A 19,433-nucleotide genomic window follows, 5' to 3' on the forward strand; every position below is an offset into this window, starting at 1 on the left:
ATTTGTTTGCAGGTATAACAGGGGTTTTTGTAATCTAATTTTTATTTTTCAGCAATGCACCTTAGATTGACAGGAAGTCATAAGCTATTGCATACATCTGTACGAGGCTACTAAACTAAGATGATGATGAAGTCACTATATGGAAAGACACCAAAATTATAAGGATTTATCCTCTGGGACCCTGAGTTTTTTATCCTGCACATTAACAAGAGACAAATCTACAAACATTGGCTTTGTATAGTAGAGGCGCCCAGATAGCTCAGCTGGTAGAGCTGGCACCTCATGTACCAGGGCTGAGTCCTTACCACAGTGGCCATAGGTTCAACTCTGACCTGTAGCCCTTTGCTGCATGTCATCCCCTCTCTCCCCCCTTTCCTATCTTCAGCTGCCCTATCCAATAAAGGCAAAAATATATTAAAAATCATTTGAGTTCAGTTTTAGTTTGTTATTTGAGCTCACAATAGTATTTCATGTGGCTCCTTGCGTCAGCCTGCGTGTCTGGCTGTGTGTGCGTTTGTTGATTCATGGAGTGAAGGGAGTGTCAGTGAAGGGTGTGACTCTGACACACACTGTATCATAGCATCCAGGTGAGACTGTATTTATAAAGCAGCCACCTGGCAGCAACACACATTAATACAGCAGATAACAGAGCTGATACACTGCCAGGTGAGCCCCGCGTCAGGAAATACACTCAACTGGCTTTGATTGTTTCTGCTTGCTGATATTCTTTTGTTTTCTCTGTTCCAGACCTTTTCATAAGAAGAGCACAATATGAGAATACTTTTACTTGTAGCTGGTAAGATTTCCTTTTTTTTGTCTGTTGCTTTTATATTTTATTTCCTATCTTCTGGTTTACAAAATCTCTCCTGGAGCTTTCACCTTAAACTCTTCAGATGTTTACATCCCTAAACCATTGGGATTAACTATTTGAAAAGTGTCCTGAGATAACTTCTGTTATGAATTGACGCTATACAAATAAAATTGAATTGAATTGAATTGAACAGCAGCAACTGATCACACTGATCAATTAGTTTTGTAGCAGAGAGGAGAAACTAACTGGAAATGATCGTGTTGGAATAAAAACCAGTGATAGATAGATAGATAGATAGATAGATAGATAGATAGATAGATAGATAGATAGATAGATAGATAGATAGATAGATAGATAGATAGATAGATAGATAGATAGATAGATAGATAGATAGATAGATAGATAGATAGATAGATAGATAGATAGAGACTTTATTTATCCCGAGGGAAATTCAAGCATTCTCTGCGTTCTCTGCGTCTCTCTGGTCGTGATGGCACATGTTTAAAGAGTTGTAAACCCTGACAGGATTTCACTAGTCTGGGTCTGCTTAAGGCTCTTTCACCCTGACAAGGACGTTACAGAAAACTCCTGGATTTGTCCAAATTGAAGGAAAACATATTGGTGATACCTTCTTAATATACGCCTTAAAAGCACATTTTAAGGCTGATACTTTCTCACAGAAATGCATAGACCTTGACTCTGAGTTTGTCGAAACCACAAGAAGGCATTCTTTTTGAGTACCACAGATCTATCCTGTGCTTCCTTTTTAGGCGTTTTCTTTTGGAGTACAGTGATATTAAAGCTGCAGTAGGTTCTGATTGGTTGTTTTTGTTCAGACCCGGTCTTACAAATGCCATTAAGAGCGCTACAACAAGCCAGAGGAACCTCATTTTTTCACAGATTATCTGTTACATGTACTACTGTCAGGATATAGTGAAGGTTTCAGCAAATATAACAAACATATTTTTAGAAAAATTACCTACGCAGCTTTAAGGTGGAAAAAGGACATTTAAAAAACTGCAGCATCATCTAAACAGTGGTTCGCAACCTGGGGTCCAGGGATCCACAGGGGACCTTGAGAGGGTGCTAGAGGACCTTCAGAAAATTTTTTTATATTTTCGTTTCACTGTTATTTCATTGTGTAGAAGTTAGCTCAATGAGAGAATGTACAAGAATGACTACTGATCCAATAGTCATTCTTATACATTCTCTCCTACGTAGGTTTCACAGCTATTATATCTCTTCCTTTAAATTACTCTGCGTAAGCGTTAATCTAAACAAAGTATAAATATGAACTCTTTAATCCAGATTACACAGGATTTCAAATGTATTTGTTATAGGTTGTAGTGTAGTTTTGTTTGCCATGAATAGTTATTTTGTGTTAATCTCACATCAGAATCTTTTTTGCCGTTTCCAGACTATCAGTATAGGGTTGGTCCTTCTTTCTTGGGCTTGTATGTCATGATAAATCTCAGTATTGATTGTGAACTGGAATATTTGGGATGATTTTGATGACAGATGTTGGTCATATAGTTACAACGCATTATAATGTTTCATGGTTTCTCACTGTGCTGCCTTCCTCTTGACAGCCATAGCTGCAGTAGCACAGGCCCAGACAGACTGCTCTCGGGGGGCTTGCTACCCACCCAGCAATGACCTGCTCCTGGGCAGGGCCCACCAGCTCCACGCCTCCTCCACCTGCGGCCTCACAGGCTCCGAGGTCTACTGCACCCCATACCAACAGGTAGGAACAGTCCTCATCTCTGCAAAGATGTCTTGAGACACACATTTGTGTTGCACTTTTACAATAACAAGCTCTGATCAAACCTTACTCAATCATCATGATTAGGGGAGACTTCTCTGCATATGAAGGCTGGTTGGAAGTGCTGTTCACGTACACATGTAAAAGTAGTGGTGGGATGTAACTAAGTAAATAGTACTGTACTCAAGTACAAATTTGAGGTTCTTGTACTTTTCACATTCTACGTCTACTCCAGAACATCTGAGAGGGCAATATTGTACTTTTTATTGATCTGATGGCTTTAGTTACTAGTTAAACTACCCAACATTATGTACAAGTACCGCTGAAACCATTAGTTGATTAATCAATGGACAGAATAATAATTGTGAACTATTTTGACAGTTTTTCATGCAAAAATATTTTCATGGTTTCAGCTTCTTAAATGTGAAGATTTGCTGATTTTCCTTTTAATTAAATTTTAAATAGCCTATGTAATAGTTTTGAGGTCTGGACTGTTGTAAATGTGTCACTTTGGTTTCTAGATGAATATGACAGAATTTGTTACTATCAATGGATTAATGTACAAAATAATCAGCAGATGAATCCATAATGAAGATAATTATTAGTTTCATTCCGATACAAAATAGTTGAAAATGAGCATGAGTCCTATAATAATCTAATAATGTCATATATAATAGTAGAGTCAGATTAAAGAGAGTAAAATACTGGTATTGGCTTTATTAAAACCCATCAGTTAAAGCAGAGCACTACGTATGCAGACACTGAACTGGCTGTGTTCACCCGGGCCACGCATGGGTCTCTGCGTGGCACAGAGGTCAAAGTGAGCAGACAGACATGCAGGATGGAGGCTCTGGTGGATTTGGCCTGATTGCCTGCTGTCCATTTATGAAACAGTCTGATTTCAGTGCCAGTGCATCATGTTGCAACTGTACTCTTTGACCGACGTCTGAAAAGCCACTCACTGGCTCATCTGCTAGCTCAGCATAAACCTCCCAATACTGGATTTATATGCTGATTTTGAAATAACACTGTCCAGAGCAGAGGATGTGCAGTGGGCAAGATTCACGTTAATGTTATTTTCTCAAAAACTGGAGAAAAGGGCCTCTATGTGAGATATAATCCTTTAATTACAATACATATCAGCTTTCTTCATATAAAGTCCACTAAAACAAGTGAAACTGCACTAGAACCCAATGGCAGACTTTTTCTCTAGTTTGGTATGACCTAATCTAGTTTAAATGTGTGTATCTGCTGTGCTGTCATAATTCAGTTTTATAGAGATTTTCTAAAAAATATTTAATATTGTAACAGTGTAATGATAACAGGAATGGTGCAACACAGAGCAAGAGGGCAACAAAGGTCAGGAGCTGAACTGTTGCCCAGTCCAAGGTACCCCAAGAAGCTGTTTATTTATGTAAAATCTTCAGCTGCAAAATAACTCAACTCCTGCTTTCAGATAAATGTAGTGGAGGGAAAAATAAGTCTGGAAACAATGAGATAAGTCAGTAGAGATTATAAAACAGGCAGGATAATGTTACACAACCTTCTTTCCTCACAGTGTTACAGTGTGTGTGTGTGTGTGTGTGTGTGTGTGTGTGTGTGTGTGTGTGTGTGTGTGTGTGTGTGTGTGTGTGTGTGTGTGTGTTCACTCTGCCTCAGGGAATGGATAGCTGTGTTAAGCACAGACTCTTTCTGATTGATCAACGTTTTCCCTTTTCTTTTCATTTTTTCTACCTGAGCCGCACCTTGTCCAGACAGGGAGGGGCAGGATGCATGACTACCAGTAAAGACCAACAATGACAAAGATCAGAGCAGTCACAGAAACTAGTCAGATCTTGTTGGGTATATTCCGTAGCACTGCTGCAAGTATCAGATGTTGTAATAAATAATCAAGCATAATAATTGAATGAATTCATAGAGTAATGTTGATTGGTTTAGTGGCTTATGGTTACCATGTCCTTGTCAACAGCTAGGAGGTCTCAAAAGCAAGTTTCTAGTTTAACATTCAAAGTTGGGTAGATAGGAAGGACAACAAATTCAGGCTGCACCATATGTTAATTTCACTTGGTTAGTTTAAGCTGTTATTCACTTAAGTTTCTTTTCATATTTAACCTACACACATCAAATGTTCAAATTGGGCCTTTTTCTGGCAGTTTCTGGCTTAGAAGTTGGATAAATATGAAGGATAACATGGTTTGATTGAAAGCTAGGTAATTTCATAATCATGAATATCCTCACATGACTTGAAAAAGCTGTCTAGCTCTCCAGCATACAGTCCTATATTGATTTCCTGATGTACAACAAGGGGACAAGAGGGAGCCAACATCTTTCCAGTCATTCCAAAATCCTAATCCTGTCACCATGGCTGAAGGCTCAGCTTCTCCGTTTTATCCCCCACAAAAAAAAATGGATGTGTGGAAATAGTATAGATTCCAAAATAAAGAACAGGGAGATGAGGTTCCTATCTGTGATGCAATAAATATGTGTGTCTTAACAGAATGTAAGGTAAAGTGATTCCAGTATGTTTAGTGCCATTTTAAAAGTATGAAGTATATTTTCATAATTATTGTGAAAATATTGTGTATCGCAATTAAGATAATTGTGACATCGTCACCATGCCTACATCTAATATATTATTTCAGGGGAAAAGGAGGACTGAAGCACAGTGATTAATTCACAGCCTGTAATTGTGCAAGCAGAATAATGTTTTGACACAACTGTGTCTTCACCAGAGCCAAAATGGACAAAGACATGAGGCAAACAATGTATATGGTCAACCTAGTTGGATACTTGGTTGAAAAGGTTTTCACAATAGTTTCTCCTATAGACTTAATAATGTACCACTACACTAAATCCTACACACTGGTCCTTTAAGAGCTGTGAATGAATCAGTGCGCTCCAGTCTTCAGTCTTTCTGTTCTTCAGGAGCACGTGATTCAGCCTCATTTGGATTTTGAACCCTGTATTCCCTATATTGAATATTATATTATATTGAACCCTATATTCTTTATGCTATTATGTCAGATACTGACAATATGACCATGCACATAACCAACACCAGTGGTTTCAGTCCTGCAAACTAGTTAACATGAAGTGGTACAGTTAACATGAGTTCAAATGTAACCTGAGCCTCCTTGCTGACAATACAGTCCCAGATTTTGTTTAGCCAGCTAATCTACCATAATGCCCTGTAGACTTTATACCCCAATTTAGAATCAAATAAATGTTCCGTTTGTGCAAGTCAGCTGGCAACAACAGAATGCAAACAGTGTGTGTTTGCATGTGCCTTGGAGGTGACAGAAACCTTTGGAAATAAACCACGTTAGATCACTTTTAACATACATGGATAAAGTTTAAAAGAATCTCCTCGTTCCCTCTCTTTACTGAGGTGAAGCAGTCGTGAACCTGACATGGACACACCTGAGTCTTTGAGAGGATTAAATCTTGATCTCCTGAGATTAGATAAGAGGTACTGTTTTGTAATAAGAAAAAAAACTTTTAAAAGACTTAAAGTTAAATGCATTAGAGTTGAAGTGAGGACTGGTGGCCCTATAAGGCAAACGCGTTATATCTGGGATCAGTGCAGGATTCATTGAAGTTACTTAGTTTAGCCTAGCTTAGCACAAATACCTTTGGCAGGGAGAAACTTCTAGCTTTTATATTTACATATATGTGTCAGTAAAGTCAAAAAAAATAGCAATACAAAGGTTTATTAATGTAGGCATTGTTTTTCTTTATTTAAAACTGTTACGGCATCCAAGGCTGATGCCTTGAATGGGTATGAAGTCTGTGGTGGACTCAAATTTATTGTATGTTTTAACAAAAATGCTTCCATAAAATCCATTAAACTAGGCTAATGAGAGAGTTGAATTACAGACATTTGATCAAGCAGTTTCCACTGGAAAACAAGAAGTTTGATTGAAAACTTAGATCTTAATGTGAAAATGTAGACGAGCGAGTTGAGATATGTACTGTAGCTGGAGGGAAAAACATTATTAAGACCTTTATGTTGTAACAATCAGCAGCCCAGAGGGAACTTTTACCTAGAGGGAAAGCAGCCATGGTGTGTGTGCCAGAGTGGCAGCCATGTCTAGAGTACCAGCATAAAGGGCGGTTAATAAATATTGACAGTTGAAAGCAGCGGCCCAGCTGTCAGTGATGTGAGCACTTGTGTGGGGAATTATCAAAGTACATACATTCACAAACATACTGGGTGTCTCCACGAACAGCACGTAGCTCATCAGTGGGTAAAAAACAGCTCCATTATCGTAAATGATAAAGTAAAAGTTCACCCAGTGGTAATTTGGGCATTATCTGCTTTTACTGCTGCATTCTCTTTTCACTTTTACATGCTTTTGACATGAAATAGTCAGGTAAACTCAGGTGTTACCAGTGTAGCAGAGCCTTTCCAGTGAGCCAACATGCACAATAAGATAAGATAAGATGTTCCTTTATCGATCCCTTTATTGAGAAATTCAAAGAGAGGGGGAGCGAGAGCTGCTGTGTCGAGCTGCCACTCTCTGCGGTGCCGGAAGAATAGCAGCAACCTGACTCTGTTCGACCTGAATGGAACCTTAATTAATATCATTAAAAAATTGTTTAGTGGAATTGACAGTTGAGCTTCAGTCAGAACTTCGGTCAACTGCCTCCTTCCTGTACTGAGATATGCTATGTGCTAGGCTCTCTATGTTGAAAAGACAACCACATTTTGGAGATGGTTGAAAGAAAAAAGCGACATATATTTTTGCTGAAATTCTAATTTAAGATGTGACTATATATTTTATCATCATCAGAATGTGGTTGTCTTTTCAACATAGACGAGCCTAGCATAAGTTCCACTGGTGTCACAAAATGTTATTTATCAAAAACATGGTCAGATATGACTAGAGTCAACACTGTCCCGTGTTGTCTGTTACTGGGGAGAAGTTTGCCCCCAAGCTGTTGACAGCTTTATTAAAACGTTGTTTAAATATAGGACCGCCATCAGGCTTCCCGTCTGAGGCATATTGAATGGCTGCCCACTGTGTGACCTGCCCAGTGACACAGCTTATCTACCTGGCATAGCAGAGAGGCAAAGAGACACATTTAGAAGTTGGTCTGAGGTCCATGGGTCAGTTTCAGAACATTTGACACTCAGAGTGGCAAAATTCAATACATACATACACCAAATATTACCATGTAACTCTGCAGGAATGTCTGTTAATGATTTGTTTGTTTGTTTGTTTGTTTTTTGTGTCTCAGAGGAGGATGAAGTGTTGTCCATGTGACTCAAGGAACCCAAACAGTCAGCTGGCCCACACTGTCCAGGATGTCCTGTCCACTTCTGGACCAGACAGATGGTGGCAATCCAGGAAAGGTGGGAAAAAGACAGAAACAAGGACAGAAAGAGAGACAGAAATAATTTAAATCAAAATCAAAAAGGAGATAATGTTGTATCACCAGATTTGTCTTCCTGGAAAGAAGAGCTCAGTGCAATAAGTTATTTTTCTAGAAAGAAATGAATGAAGAAAGAAGGACAAAAGAAAGACAGAAAGAAAGCTTTTATGTTTGCAGGAATGAAAGAAAGAAATGAGGAAAGAAAGAAAGAAACCAATGAAGAAAGGAAGAAGCTAGCTTTTGTATTGGTAGGAGTGAAAGAAAGAAGGAAAGGTAGAACTTTCTATTGGCAGTAGTGAATTGGTATATTTGCTTTGCCCCCTGTACACTGTGAACTGCGGTGCTGCGTACAGTATGCAGTGTAGCTGATGGATTAGTGCTCTGCCTGTTTGTCCTGTAGAACTGAATCCAGTCAGTCTCCAGCTGGACCTCAACAGCCTGTTCCAGCTTGACAACCTTGTGCTGAGCTTCAAGGTATGATACAGTCTGCAGGATCACTTTTTATTTTTTTTTAAGTTTGATAAATGTGTATTTGTATTTATAGTCCTCTTATGTTCTTTATTCACCTTTTGTCCTTTGCAGGGTCCTCGTCCCAGTGCCTTTGTTATAGAGAGGACGCTGGACCATGGCAGGACGTGGCAGCCCGCTCTCCACCTGGCTACCGACTGTGCAACAGCGTTTCCTGGCATCCCCACAGCAACACCTCTCACCATGGACCAAAAATACTGCTACACACTGCCCCCTACTGGAGCAAACCCATACCAAGATCACACAGTAAGCGCAACCTATCTGTTGTGCCCTGTTTAGTTTTGTCAGGTTATAATTTAGAATTTTTTTATTATAGTTACTTTGAAGGAGCTTATTTGCTTTTGTGTTTTCACCACATTTCTCTTTAATTACTGAAGAATATTCTGAGATGTCCTCACCATAAGAGAACCATATTTTAGTGCAGCAGGAAAATAAATGTTGTTGCTTTTGGGCATAAAATCACACCAAATTCAATTTCTTGATATTAGCTTCATAATTTTAATTCTGTATATTTTTCCTGTCCTCCAGATCCAGTTCAGTCCTTTGCGTCAGTATACTTATGTCCAGGCTCCAAACAGCCAAAAAATTGAAGGTAAGTCTCCATCTGTAATGACTTCCTGGATCATGAGTGTTTTGGTCTTGAGTTAAAGGCCGTGGCCCGCTGACTCACCGCTGTCTCTTCCACAGTTGTGTCCGGGTTGACGGGGCTGAGGGTGAGGCTGACAGAGCTTGGCGATGTGCCACGTCTCCCAGGCAGAGCTCTCAGTAGATTTTATGCCCTCAAGGAGATGAGGGTGATGGGTAGCTGCATGTGCCACGGACACGCCAACCGATGCCTGCCAGAGACCTACAGCAAGGTACACAGCAAAAAGTCCAGTGTTGAATTAACTCCCACAGGGTTGATTTCAACACTTCTTCAGGGTTTATATAGCTCCACACTCACAGTTAAATGAACACTTTCGAAATAATTAAACATTTAACACTTTGCCTTCTTTAACTCGCAAAAGAGTAATACAACATAACACTGCTCTGAGTGACATTTTTTACTGTTTGGGTGGAGTTAATTTTACTCCCTTTAAGTGTAAAATCTACACTGAAAAAAATGTAATATATTATTATATTATAACAATTAATTACAATAACCTCAATCAAAAATAACAATTATTTTTGCCTTTCATGTGTAAAACAATGCACAATCATATAATATATATATATCATCATATATCATCATCATATAAATCACACAAATTAAAGGCAAAATGTGTTTTGAAATGTTCATCAAATGGCTTATGAGATGCTTATCCATGGTGATGTAGAAACTGTCAATCCAGTTCTTCTGACGCTCAACAGCTAGGAGGTATGGTTGTTGATCCTGCTGGTTGCAGAGATGATCCTCCAAACTGTAGCATGACTAAGGCTGAGATAAGGAAACAGAGAGAGAAAACTACAATATTGAAGTGTTAACTCAACCATCTCCCTGGCTAGTGTTAGAAAGGAAAGCCTGTGAAAACAATTGAATTCACTTTTTAACAACTCTAATTTACACATGTGGCCAAGAAAGTGATGTGACATTATAATCACCTTAATAGTTTTTGGAGACTTGACACCTGGGAGGTGGTGAAAGAAGATGTATCAGCAACAACAGGGAGGCAATTTCTTGTAGGCTGAGGAGAAACAGTCACAAGAATAAACTGAAAACTCTTCAAATGTAATACTTTTAAAGTGTGAATGGGAACAAAGAGGCATTATGAGTCCATCTTTTGCTCATATTCATTACAAAAATCAGATCAACTTTCAGAGACATACGGAATAAACCAAATTTATAGATAATAATATAGAAATAATGAATAAAGACTGTAACTGCAGTTATAGAAAATGATTTTAAAACAAGCAAAACAAATACAACTCACTTGTTTCCCATCAGAGAGCCTTGGCTTCAAGAACAATTAGAGTCTTGTTCCACCTTTGGGAAAGAAGATATTGATTAACCTATTATTAACTACTACTGAAACCTGCTATGGATTTCATTCCCATACTGAGATACAGCAGGTCGATGCACGCTATAATGTATATTTATTTCACTTGCAATGCTTGCTGGGATGGATTGGTGACAAGTCTTTTTCCTGTGTGCTCTGCAGGTGAATCCTCAGTGTGAATGCCAGCATAACACAGCAGGTGTGAACTGTGAGCGCTGTGCTGATCTCTACAATGATCTGCCCTGGAGACCCGCAGAGGAGGGCAACACTCACACCTGCCAACGTAAGACTTCACCCACACCTGTCACACATCTAGAAAAAACATGGAGGAAGCTTCTGTAACAAGGCTCAGACACCGTTGAGTTAAGCAGAATACATACCAGAATACACTTCAAAAACGAATCAAATCAGTGCAGTAATGGCCCACATTGCAGGAAGCTGAAGTAAATGTTCTTCTGGAAAGAAAATGAGTGACTTTCAATAAAGATGGGTCTTTTTATTTTATTGTCTTATATTACCTGCCCTCTTCCTGCCCTCTTCTCAAAATAAGTAAGTGGTCTACCGTAGATTCAATTCAATTCAATTCAATTTTCCTACCACTTAAAGTGCTTTTACGCTACATGCCACATTCACCACAAACCATCTGAGCCCACATCAAATGAAACTAAGTATACAAAGAAATGTCACACATATCACACATTGTTCTGTTTTGGAGCCTCCATCATGTCAGAGTAGTTTTCTGTTTGTTTTTGTATATGAAGTGTCTTTGGGATAAGTCTGGGTTGGGTTTTTACCCGCATCTTTCCTTTTTATTATTGCTCTCTTTGTAAGAGCTGTTTTGTAGAGACTGGATAACTTTTATCATGGTACTTTTTAATGTTTGTCTATCTGTAAAATATTTTGTCAAGAGGAATGCCTTGTCTTTTCGTGCCAACCAAATCTACCAACCTAATCCCTGTGCCCCTTCCTCAGGCTGTGAGTGTAACAACCACGCCCAGCGCTGTCGTTTTGACCAGGCGGTGTACGAAGCCAGCGGCAGGAGGAGTGGTGGTGTGTGTGAGGACTGCATGCACCACACCACAGGGCTGAAGTGTGACCAGTGTGCACCAGGCTACCAGCCGAACCCCCGCAGCCGGATGGACCGCCCTGACGCCTGCATACGTAAGTGGTTTGTTAGTAAAATTTACACACCGGTGTAGAGAGTGCAACACATCAAAATCTTTCAGTGACATGCTTCAGAAGTGTGCAGTATGTGGATACAACCCTTGATGAGTGGCTCATGCTTGTTGTTTTGCTGCTGCCAGGCTGTATCTGCAGTGCTGAGGGGACAGTGAATGGGGGCCGGTGTGACGACAGCACAGGCTCGTGTCAGTGTAAGGTGAATGTCGAGGGTCCCCGCTGCGACCGATGTAAGAGAGGCTACTACGGCCTGAGCGCCTCCAACCCTCTGGGCTGCTCCAGTGAGTCCTCCAACTCTCTCATATCACATTTTGTAACACCGCAGTCTTCTCCTTTCAGCCCTGTCTGTTTTGGATTCCAAAAATCGAGGTTGCCTGTATTGAAACACTCTTTTACTACCACTGTTACTAATCTGATCAAAGTCTCCAGTGCCTGTTCCTAACTCCTAACTCTGCTCTCCAGAATGCTCCTGTTCTCAGGACGGGTCACTGTCAGATGTTTGCGACCCAGTGACCGGCCAGTGTCCCTGTCGTCCCCACTTCCACGGCCTGACCTGTGAAGCGTGTTCAAAAGGCTACTGGAAACCAATCCTGTCAGGACGCTGTGAGCCCTGCAGCTGTGACCCCACCAGGTCACACAGTGATACTTGTGACCAGGTATGACCTCTACCCACCAACCTATAGCCCAGCCCCAGACCAAGTTGACATCTTCATGTTGCTTGTTTTGTCCGTAAAACTGAAAGTTATTCTAGAGCAAAGCTAACGGGTAACGGGCACCACAGCCCACCAGAATCCACTGACAAAACCAGTTATTTTACCTAGCAGTGGCACATAATCATAGAACACACTTCAAACTGGAATAAAACTATATGAAATTCAGTCTTTCTATCCTTCTAATCCTTGGGGACAAAGGTGCCCGTCAAAGTTAAGTCCACTATCAGTTGTTGTTGCCACTGACAGGCTCAGATTATTAATCTCAGTGTCTGACAACAGTATGGAAAGGATCCCTACAGTGATAGAGCTTTAGTTTAACCAGAAACACCCATAATATCACTCTCCACCAGACTCCATAAAACTCACCAAAACTGTATTTGTTAGCCTTTCCACTGTTCCAACAATCACTAACTGTGCTTTGGTAGAAATAAATCATTCATTCAGCGACGTAGATGATAAAAACAGCAGTTTCAGTCGCTCTACTCAGCTGCACGCGGAGCAGACCGGCTATGAAAACAAACCACAGAGAGGCTGCGAAAGCAAAATAGAGCGAGTTCCACTGTATCTTTACATAGTTTAAATAGTTTTTTGCTGCTATACTAATGTTCTAAATCTCACATATATATAACCTTAATAAATTCATTGATTTGGTAATTATAAAACGGTTGCAAATGAATCCTTTGTTGATCCCTTGAAAATATTTTAAAAACATATATAGCCCAAAATGTTTTAATGTTTTAATTTTATCAACTGACTCTGCGAAAGATGGCAATTATTTCCCACAATACGAGTGTGTTCCATTAACAAAACAAAAATGTTGAATTAAATTTCAGTACTCTAAAATAAATCTTAGTAATTCACAACCATATTTAGTAATCTCATGTAAGAATATTGATTTAAAAAAAATTGATAAATGTTGAGGGGAGGCTTTTGCAAACTGGTGATAAAATATGACAATGAGGACAAACTTTATTAAGTCCAGTATGTAGCTAACTGTTATTAACATTTATGAATTTATGAATGAAAATACAGTGGTGTACAACATGTTCTGTGTCCTTCCTTTCAGGTAACAGGTCAGTGTCAGTGCAGACCAGGCTTTGGAGGCCGAACATGTATCGAGTGCCCCAAAAACACATATGGAGACCCTCTCGTAGGATGCCAACGTAAGTCAGCACTCTCTGATTTGTTGGATTGCTGAGATGCAGTCATGGCTCATCCGAGGTTGTAGTTTAGTTTGCTGTCTGAGTCGTGGTAAAAGTATTTGCCATTTTAGTAAAGGGTAACACTTTATATTAAGGTACACATATTCACCATCTAGTTGCTTATTAGCGTGCATATTAGTAGAATATTAGCTCTTTATTCGTTATTATGAAGCACTTATTAATTCCTTAACACAATAACAGTGTCCAAATAACTTAAGTCTTTCTAATATGTTCACAGTTCAAATTAGAGGTATTGCTTAATTATGAGCAAGACAGTCTTACTCTTTTATCCCTTGTGTTATTTAATGGACTTTTTTTATTTGATATTTGATTGTAGTCATTTTTTGTCTTGCCAAATTGATGATTGGTTTTTATACACTGGTTTTCATACTTTTTTATCACTGATGTTTCTTTATTTTATTGTCTTTTATTTGTCTTTATTCATCAAAATCCTACTCTTCTCGTCTCTTCCTCCACAGCGTGCCGGTGTGATGCTGAAGGAACCCTTCCAGAAGTCTGCGACAAGCAGACAGGAACCTGCTTGTGCCGGCCAGGGGTCAGCGGGGCCCGCTGCGACTCCTGCAGCCAGGGGCACTGTGACTCCTTCCCTGCCTGCGAGACATGTCCATCCTGCTTCTTCACCCTAGACGCCCGGAGACAGAACATGAGCTTAGCCCTGGAGAGGCTCAGCTTCCCTACTGGTACCGGAGTTAATCTTGGAAATTTGGGGCCGCGCATCTTTGCCCTGGAGGACAGCCTGAACCTGATCCGCAACTCTATCTCCCTTCCACCCAGTACTGGCAGACAGATCGATAATGCTCTCTCCCAGCTGGACAAGCTCAGGTGAGGGACAGCTGAGAATTTGGATTTTAATTACAATTTTTTAAAAATGAAAATCTGCTCTTTATAAAGATTTCCATCATCATTGGATGTTAGTGGATGACATTCCTGAAGTCTTTCACTCGGTTCTCACTCTTGGATGGAACCTCACTCAGTGTAACTGAACCACTCTGATTTCTGTCTTACAGGGACCAGGTGGACATGGTTAACAATAACCTTCCACCTCTGGAAAGGATTCCTGGTCTGGACATGGAGCTAGACAAACTACGGGATCTGCTGGACCGCCTCACTGTAGAGTACAAAGCCAAGAAAGATGCAACGAAGAATTCTGTCAATCCTAACAATGCAGGTCAGAAACAGAGACAGTTTTGGTGATGACTGATTACAAGTGGTAAATGAATTACTGCATTAAGCTACCAATAAAACTTGAAATAGGGCATAATCACACTCTGGGTTTGAGTAGAACTACATTCTGATATGGCGTCAGCAGGAAATATATGTTGAATATTTTGTTTCTGTCCTATTTAGGAGCGTTTGATGCCATCAAGCACGCCTACGATGAGTCTACAGATGCGGCTAAGAAGGTCGATGCCACCGGGAACACGGTGAAGGAGTCCGCTAATGTCAGAGAGGACACTTTGGACCTTCAGAACCGAGTACAACCAGCCAACACCAGAGACCTGGACAAACTGAACCAGAGCATGGCTTCCCGACCTGACCTCACACCTGCTGCCAAACAGGTAGGTCACGTTTAGCAAATCAGTTTCTGTTAATGTCCGTTTATCTGTTTACATCACACTGTATGCATCTGTGCCACCATTAATCGGGCAGCTGTGGCTCAGAGGTAGAGCGGGTCATCCATGAATCGGAAGGCTCCTCTTGCTGCATGTCAAAGTGTCCTTGAGCAAGATACTGAACCCTAAATTGCTCCCTATGAGTGTGTGTGAATGCTTAGTTTCTGTTATGGTGAGCAGTTGGCACCTTGAATGGCAGCCACTGCCATCAGTGTATGAATGTGTGTGAATGGAGTGTGGCATGTAGTGTACAGCACATTGACTGGTCGAAAGACTAGAGAGGCGTTAAGGCGACAGTCCATTTACCATTTACCAATTAATCGTCCCATTTAGAAAATTAGTTTGTTTTGTTTGGACCCGGTGGATGCCATTAGGAGCACTAAGAGGAGCCAGAGGAACCTGATTTCTTTTTTAAAAAATGACAGATCATTCATTGCATATTTTGAGGCAATCTGGTCAGAAGTTATTGAGATATTATTATATTGAGAATTGTATTACTTTTGTTCAATGGGACCATTAGCTCCTGTATTTGCCCTTTAAATCACAACACTGTGACTTTACAGGTATGTGGCAGTGTCCGCTCAGAGCCCTGCACCCCTTTCAAGTGTGAGGGTGGAGATCTGTGTCCACCAGAGGGAAGCCCACCTTGCAAAAAGGGGGAGAAGTGCATGGGTGCCCTGCCTCTGAGCAAGAGGGCTGACACGGACGCTAAGGATGTGAAAGAGCGGCTGGAAGAGCTCAGTGGGAAGATCACAGAGGCTGCAGAGAAGGTGCAGACACGCTCACTTCTGCTGCATGTTCAATTTAAAAATTTTAAAGAATGTTATAGATTCTAAAGCATGATATAAATTCATTTCAACTCCTCACAGCTCCAGGAGACACAGGAGACAACCAATCAGGTGAGACAATCTGCAGAGAAGCTCTCCAATAAGATGAAGGCGACCAGAGACGAGCTAGAAAATGACTTAAAGGAGACTCGTGATGTTGTGAAAGAGCTCAAAGACTTCCTGTCAGGTAAAGATTGTTTTAGTGCAGAGGGCAGATGTGTGATTGGATTGATATATGGCAGGAATGTTCACTTAGTTTCAGTAATAATGGCTGATTTTTGAATGGATAAATCTTTCTTTCTGTGCAGACCCGTCCTCTAACCTGACCCACATCCAGGAGGTGAGCGACTGGATCCTGAAAGCCAAACTGCCTCTCAGTCTGGCTGCTCTACAGAGGAAGCTGGATGAGCTGAAGAATCTGGCGGCTAATTTGCCAGACAGCACAGCTGTGCTGAATGAGGCAGAACCACAGCTGGATGCAGCCAGGAAGCTGCTGCTGGAAGCCCAGGATGCCAGGTGGGCCTTCACACTCTAGGATAGACTACTCTAACTGATACTTGATGGTGCTTTCTCAAACAGTTATCAGATTTGCACATTCACAACATTTTAAAAGGCCTGGATGAAAAAATTATGTCCTTCCCTAGTTTCCTGTGATACAACTACTCTTTATTTTGAAAGGACAGCCTCATTGTGAGTTTCCAGTTGAGATAGTTACTTACTATCTTGAGCTTTTATTTTGAAAAACATGGCTCATCATCAAAAGGGAAAGACACAGGGGGGGGGGGGGGGGGGGGGGGGGGGGGGGGGGGGGGGGGGGGGGGGGGGGGGGGGGGGGGGGGGGGGGGGGGGGGGGGGGGGGTGTGTGTTTTAAAAAAAAAAAAAAAATCAATTGCCCCCTAGTGGATGACTGCAGCAAAGGTCATAAACCCCGCCCTCTCCATGTTAGCAGATTAGTGTACCAGAACAGAAACAAAATGCTGTGGTCTTTCTGAAGTTCCTTCCTCTGATTCTGATTCTGATGAGTCTCAGTGCTCTCTTATGTCTTTGTAGTGATAATTATCACACACTGTTTGCACATTCACAGGGACACGGCACTGGGAGTGAAGGCCGACGTGGATGGGTTGCTTGCAGGCTTCGGCTCGGTGGAGGGCTCCCTGTCTGACCTGGAGGACAAACTGCAGAACAGCATGGATCTCATAGACAACCTGAACAAAAGCCTGACTGAGGTAGGAAGCACAGATACACCAAACAGTGGATGACATGGTGGCTCACTGATTCCAGTTAGTCAGAAGCGTTACTGACTTTTAGAGCGGTTCCTCTTCTTGCAGGCCAAAACCCAGCTGAGTCCGGCAGAGAAGGCTCTGGATGAAGTATCGTCACTGATAAACCCAATGAAACCACAACTGGACAAGCTCAATGACTTGCTGCAGAATGTTGGCGAGAAGGCCCAGGACGCACAGGAAAATGCAGACAACGCAGAGGATGAAGCAGCTTCTGCAAAAGAGGTGAGGGACCTGCTGTAGCTGCTCCAGTTTGGAATATTGACTTTTACATTTTTTTTATTTCTGCTGTAAAGTTGGACATTTTAATACGGGGCCTTATGGAGATTGACTCACTGCTGGAGCCAGCCTCAAGTGGCCAGTAGAGGAACTGCAGGTTTTATTACTTCCATGTTGCTTAATTTGCAGCCACAGTGGTTGCAGATGGGTTGAACCCTGTTGAAGTTGCTTGATAAAGTCGGAGAGTTGAAATTAGAATGAATGAGTTTTTCACAAATGTGTGTGTGTGTGTGTGTGTGTGTGTGTGTGTGTGTGTGTGTGTTTTAGGACCTGTTGGCGTTGGCGAAGCAATTGGATCGTCTCAAAGATGAGGCTGCAGCCAGTGGGTCAGGTGGAGACGCGGGGCCGCTGGGGGATCGACTGGCGAAGCTGCAGAAGGATGCTGGAGTTCTAGTCAACACCACTGACAGCATGATGGAGGCTCTGGAAGGTAACCACACCACCAACACACATGTCTTTAAAAAACATCACTCTCAAATTCAAAAGGAAGTCCTCAGGTCCTTTGAGGTCCTACAAACATCCATTTGTAGAATATTCATGAACTGACAGGTCATTATATCTCCTAATTTCCCTGTTATCAGTTTGAGTTCTGGTCCTGTGACTGGATATTATGGGATTTGCAGTGTTTTATATCCCTGCACACTGGTCTTTTTCCAGGTAAGGGAGATTCTCTCAGGAGACTGCAGGACGAAATCCTCCAGAAGTCAACAAAGCTTGAAGGACTTGATGCTAAGGTTAAAGACCTTTTGGAAAAACTTCGAACAAAAGCCCACGACCTCAGCATCTGCCAGGGCTGAAAGTCTCCAAGCTGCCCGCCGGAGCCAGATCTGCAGCTGCTGTCACTACAACACTTTATACCAGCCTAACATGCCATTCACATCTCTGCTGTCTTCACTCTACGACAGGAGGATTCCTCCCTGACTTTGGAACACCATTACAACTCTTCTCCATAACATTGCACCTCTTCTCTGGCAGTGATCAAAGAACTGTGGGAAATGTAGGAAATCATTTCTGGGGATTAAGATAATGTTGACTACTCTTCATCATATAATAACTCCTTGAATATGTTCTGCATTAAAGGTTGTATATATGAAGTTCACTTGCCACTAGAGCACCAGCATCTCTGAGCAAAACAATGGGCACTACTGCTGACCAGACTCCACTGACAAGACATTCATTTTACCTCGCAGATAATCAGAAAACACACGTTGTCACGCAATACCATCTTTGTTAGTCTTTCCACAATCTTTTGCACCAAGCTCATCCTTAGGGACAAATGCGCCTGTCAAAGTAAGTCCACTAACAGTTGTTGTTGCCACTGACAGCATTGTACTCCATAGACAAAAACTGTAATTTTACCTCACATATTATCGGCTATGGAAACAAACCACAGAGAGGCTGCAATAGCAACACAGGAAGAGGGAGTGTGTCACCATTCTCTGTTCAGGACACCATGTCTCCACTATATAGCAAATTAAAACTCATATATATAACCTTTAAAGAGTAGTGATAAGTCACAATCTCAATGTAGCGACAGGGATGAGGGTGGTCCTTTAATGATGGTACATTATATAGGTAGAAAAACACTGTGATATTGTGAGTTTGTCAATATCATTTAACATTTAACATTTCTCACAGCCCTGCACAGAGCCAACAGAAACAATTGTGTCAGTAGCAATACACTCCATTGTGAACACTCCATTATTGTACTTGGAACTGGAGAGAGGGTGAATGTTTCATTATTTATTTGTCTGTTTTGTATCTTTTGTTTGTGCAGAATCCTTAGTATTTAAATAAAAGCCTATTAATACTTTGAATTCTGTCTTAAGGCCAGCCAGGTGTAGCAGCTATTCAGCAGCTGTTCAT

At 41.2% G+C, this 19,433-nt stretch overlaps 1 protein-coding gene across 2 annotated transcripts; it reads left to right on the forward strand.

Moving 5' to 3' along the window:
- The first annotated feature begins 595 nt into the window (after positions 1-595).
- On the forward strand, positions 596-19,384 carry LOC127371821 (laminin subunit beta-3). Of its 2 annotated transcripts, XM_051414968.1 has the most exons (23): positions 596-666; positions 748-796; positions 2,401-2,555; positions 7,815-7,929; positions 8,350-8,423; positions 8,532-8,723; positions 9,006-9,069; positions 9,165-9,334; positions 10,616-10,736; positions 11,426-11,614; positions 11,758-11,913; positions 12,095-12,288; positions 13,412-13,508; positions 14,027-14,390; positions 14,576-14,736; positions 14,916-15,127; positions 15,745-15,951; positions 16,051-16,195; positions 16,317-16,524; positions 17,093-17,234; positions 17,337-17,513; positions 17,835-17,997; positions 18,225-19,384. In XM_051414968.1, the coding sequence occupies exons 2-23, from the start codon at positions 772-774 to the stop codon at positions 18,362-18,364; spliced, it is 3,471 nt and encodes a 1,156-aa protein (XP_051270928.1). In that variant the 5' UTR covers positions 596-666; positions 748-771; the 3' UTR covers positions 18,365-19,384. The 2 variants fall into 2 exon arrangements, with proteins under 2 accessions (XP_051270928.1, XP_051270929.1); XM_051414969.1 differs by having other exon boundaries at positions 647-796.
- The last annotated feature ends 49 nt before the right edge of the window (positions 19,385-19,433 follow it).

The sequence above is a fragment of the Dicentrarchus labrax genome, unplaced genomic scaffold, assembly GCF_905237075.1.
Source record: "Dicentrarchus labrax unplaced genomic scaffold, dlabrax2021, whole genome shotgun sequence".
NCBI classification, from domain to species: Eukaryota; Metazoa; Chordata; class Actinopteri; family Moronidae; genus Dicentrarchus; species Dicentrarchus labrax.

Coding starts and splice junctions, on each gene's coding strand:
- LOC127371821 (XM_051414968.1), top strand. CDS start 772: ATGAGAATACTTTTACTTGTAGCTG. Junction 8,424..8,531: donor ACCTTGTGCTGAGCTTCAAG/GTATGATACAGT, acceptor TGTCCTTTGCAG/GGTCCTCGTCCCAGTGCCTT. Junction 13,509..14,026: donor CCCTCTCGTAGGATGCCAAC/GTAAGTCAGCAC, acceptor CTTCCTCCACAG/CGTGCCGGTGTGATGCTGAA.